General features: G+C 49.7%; 1 protein-coding gene across 1 annotated transcript in view; it reads left to right on the top strand.

Moving 5' to 3' along the window:
• The window catches only part of PLVAP (plasmalemma vesicle associated protein), a 16959-nt gene extending 13334 nt beyond the window's left edge, over positions 1–3625 (top strand). The window contains exon 6 of the mRNA XM_027845436.1: positions 2165–3625. Coding sequence (XP_027701237.1) covers positions 2165–2171 — 7 coding nt within the window. The 3' untranslated portion in view covers positions 2172–3625. The remainder of the gene's footprint in view (positions 1–2164) is intronic.
• Positions 3626–3870: the final 245 nt, after the last annotated feature.

A 3870-nucleotide genomic window follows, 5' to 3' on the forward strand; every position in this document is an offset into this window, starting at 1 on the left:
TCTATGTTCTGAAGGTTTTCTCAGCTCTGACATTCTGGGTTCTAAGATTCTATGTTCTGAAGGCTTTCCCAGCTCTGACATTATGTATTCTAAGGGCCCTCCCATTTATAAGATTCTATGTTCTGAAGGTTTTCCCAGTTCTGACATTCTAGGTTCTAAGATTCTATGTTCTGAAGATTTCCCAAGCTCTGATATTCTGTGTTCTAAGGGCCCTCCCATTTCTAAGATTCTATGTTCTGAAGGCTTTCCCAGCTCTGACGTTCTGGGTTCTAAGGGCCCTCCCAGTTAGTTCTAAGATTCTATGTTCTGAAGGCTTTCCCAGCTCTGACATTCTGGGTTCTAAGGGCCCTCCCAATTCTAAGATTCTATGTTCTGAAGGCTCTCCTAACTCAGAACCATCCTTCAGGGTCCACTCACACTGCACCTGCACCAGAAAGCCTTCCCCGAATGCTCCAGAATGGCTTCCCCCTACTCTGAACATCCATGAACACTCTCTTGTTGTAGGGCTGTAACTGTAGATGTCGTGCCTTAGGAGCAGAGAACCCATTCAAATCCAGGACCCGTTCTTACTAACTTTGAGACCTTGATCAAGTACCTTCCAGTTCCTTAATTTACAAAATGAAGGCATAGGACTTGATCCAGAGCCCTTCCAGCTTCAAATCCCAGAATCAGAGTTTCTTTTCTTCCCAGGTCTCTTGCCCGTTAGCTCATACAAAGTATAGGCATCGTACGACTCATTCCATAGACATTTATAAAGGGCCGGCTCTATGCAGAGCCTTGGGCTGGGTGTAATTCTAGACCTTATGGAGTTTACACTGGGGGAAGGGGGGAGGGAGAGAGAAGAGATAAAATACGTATGCAAATAATACAAATTAGTACGTGCCAAAGACATAAGAAAAGTAAAAAGTTCTATGAGATCAGCAAAGAATTTGTTTCCTACTTGTAGGTGGGGGATGATTGACCAAAGTTTTCTGGAGGAGGTGGTAACTCATCTGGGCCAGGATGATTTCAACAGGCCAGGGAGGGGAGGGAAAGGGGTCTAGGAGATAGGGGAAGAACATTCAAAGGATAGTTAGGGGGAGCACTGACCATGAAAGCTCTAGAACTTTGGAGAAGGGGAGTCTCATGAATGCTTTGATATCAGAGAAGACTTCTTGTAGGAGGTGGGAGAATATTTAGATGAAGAGCCAGATGACACTAGAGGCTGATAAAGGGGATGAATTTGAACCCAGGACAGTTAGACTCAAAGCCAGCATCTTTTACTTTTTAAGCTGTAGGATGTTGAACAAGCCCCCTCATCTCTCTGTACCTCAGTTTCTTTTTATGTAAAGTAAAGGAGATTGGACTGGATGTCTCTAAGCTCACTTCTAGCTTTCAATGCTGTGACTACTTTTGAAGCTCAGTATCTATCGGGGGAAATAGGAGTGGCACAGGGTGTGAAGGATGGGGGGTTAAGAGTCAGCAATGAGGCAGGGAAACAGCGTTTGGATCTGAAAGGGACCTTAGGGACCATCTAGGTCAAGGATACTTGTGTGTGTGTGTGTGTGTGTGTGTGTGTGTGTGTGAGATAGACCCCTTTGGCAGTCAGACTGATGTTTTTAAATGCATAAAATAAAATATATAGGATTACAAAGGAAATTAATTTTAGTGAAATGCACTTACCAAAACAATTCTTTTAAGCAAGTTCAGGGACCCCAGGCTAAGAAGCTTTGATCTAGACAAAAGCTCTCATTTTACAGATGAGGAAACCAAGGCCCAGCGAGAAAAGCTTGCCGGGGGTAATACACAACTTGGATTTTAGTCCCGGTTTCTGATTCCAAGTCTGATGATTTTTGGAGAGAAGGCATGGCCTAGACTGGTGGGGGCAGGGCAGAGGCTAGAGGCCCAGGGTTTCCAGCCCTCCCTTTCTCTCCCCCCCCTTCCCTCCCCCAAAGGAAGGGCTGACAATAGAGAGAAGGCAAAAGGGGCAACAGAGGCAGCCACTTAAAAAAACACAGCCACTGCCCGGTTTCCTGCCCGGGGTCCAAAAGGAAGGACTTTGCCTGTGCACCGCCAGTCACGCAGGCCCAAGGGAGCTGGGGGCTGGCGTGTGACGGGTGTGGGGCTCACTGTCTGTCTGTTCTCTCCCTCCCACCCCTGACACTCCATCCCACTCCCTCTGCAGTGGCTGACGCAGTGATGGCGGCGGCGGGGTCTGGCGACACATCCTGGAGAGGAAGCCGTGCTCGACCTACCGTGATGCCCGCCAGATGTCCACGTGGCCCATGATATGTCTCCCCCAGTACACATGTATACCCTGGCACATATACACACCTAGACACACACCCCTAGACAATCCTCACATATCAACACTCCCCTCCTCCCACGTCCCTGTTCCCATTCCCAGACATACTTACGCAGATGCATACTCGAGTATAAACGTATACACACTCACAGAAACACCCGTGCCTTGCATACAGGCACCCACAGACTATAGGATCCACTCTGGGCCCGTTTGGGGCATGGGTGGGAGACAAGCCCCTGGGCCTGGAATGATGGGGGTGGGGGACCCTGTGCATGGTCACTAAATGTGTCCATGGGTGCTAGGTAAGCCCAAGTAGGGGGAGAGGGAAACACGCACTTCCTCTTCTCCTTTCTCCCTGTCCCCCCGGGACGCCCTGTTTGCTCCTGATCTCCAGGGGCTCACGCTTCACACTCACTGTTGTCCTGTGGGCTCAGCCCACAGTTTCTCTCTGCACATTTATCACTTGACTAATGTATCTAAGCAGCTGCTGTCTCCCCCTTATCTTTATTATCTGTTATCTCCACTAGCTGACACATCATAGCTTCACAAGGCCCCAAACTGAGGAAAGATATGAGCAGGAAAAGCTCAGTCTCTGGCTCCCAGGGGAACTCCTATCCTCCCCCCCCCACCCCCTAGAGTTTCCCAAAAATCTCTGGGGGAGAAGGGGGGACAGGGCGTTGTTCTCAGAAATCAAAGGCAAGGAGGTCTTCAAAGGGCAAGGCTCTCCTCTGCCTGGTTCCTGTAGCTTGGCCCAAGAGTGAGCTGGAAAGAGGCCTAGGTGATGATGGGGAAGGAGTAAGGTATTTGGAATCCAAGGACTTGGATTCAGATTCTGACTCTTCCTGTGTGAGCATGGCTTCACCTCTCTGGACCTCATCTGAAAAATGAGGGGCTTAGAATAAGTGATTCTGAAGGTCTTGTTCATTTCTAAGTCCTCTAACTCTGTTCCTGTGCCCATACTACCCCTATCATACTATATTCTGCCCCGTCCCACCCCTGGCACTGCTCTGTCCTACCCCTGGGAGTCAAGGCCATTACCCCCCCCTACCAGAAGCTTACCCCCCCAGCTCCAGTGCTGACCAAGCCTCCTTGGGGGACTCTTCTTCTAGGTCCTGACCCTCCTGGTTCCCTGAATCTAGAATCCCCATTGAGCATCCCCCCTCAGGGGGCTCCAGGGTCTGGGGGTAAGGCCTGCATGGTGGTGGGAAAAAGGTTCTCTGACTGTCCCTGAATGCTCAGGTTTGAGCTAGGGAGCTGGGAAACAGAAGGCCCCTTTTTCCCTCATGCTGTGATGCTCTGATTCTACATGGAAGTCCCTAATAAAGAATAATTGAACCAAAATACCAGCTTCAATCATCCTTTCTGGAATAGCCTGGTTTCTGGGTTTCAGGGGTAGCCTGGGGCCTTCCTGACATCAAGTCATCCTCATTGACTCCCTCACCTAGCCACTGTCTCTGACTGACAAGAGTCAGTGACCAATACAGTGCTATACCCAAGATTCCCCAGCCAAGATGGTGTTACCCACCCAGGGGTGGGTGGTGATGGGACCAGCCCTAAAGTTTAGGGACCGTGGCTATACCCAGGCC

This window comes from Vombatus ursinus, unplaced genomic scaffold (genome assembly GCF_900497805.2).
Source record: "Vombatus ursinus unplaced genomic scaffold, bare-nosed wombat genome assembly UNPS02014961.1, whole genome shotgun sequence".
NCBI lineage: Eukaryota > Metazoa > Chordata > Mammalia > Diprotodontia > Vombatidae > Vombatus > Vombatus ursinus.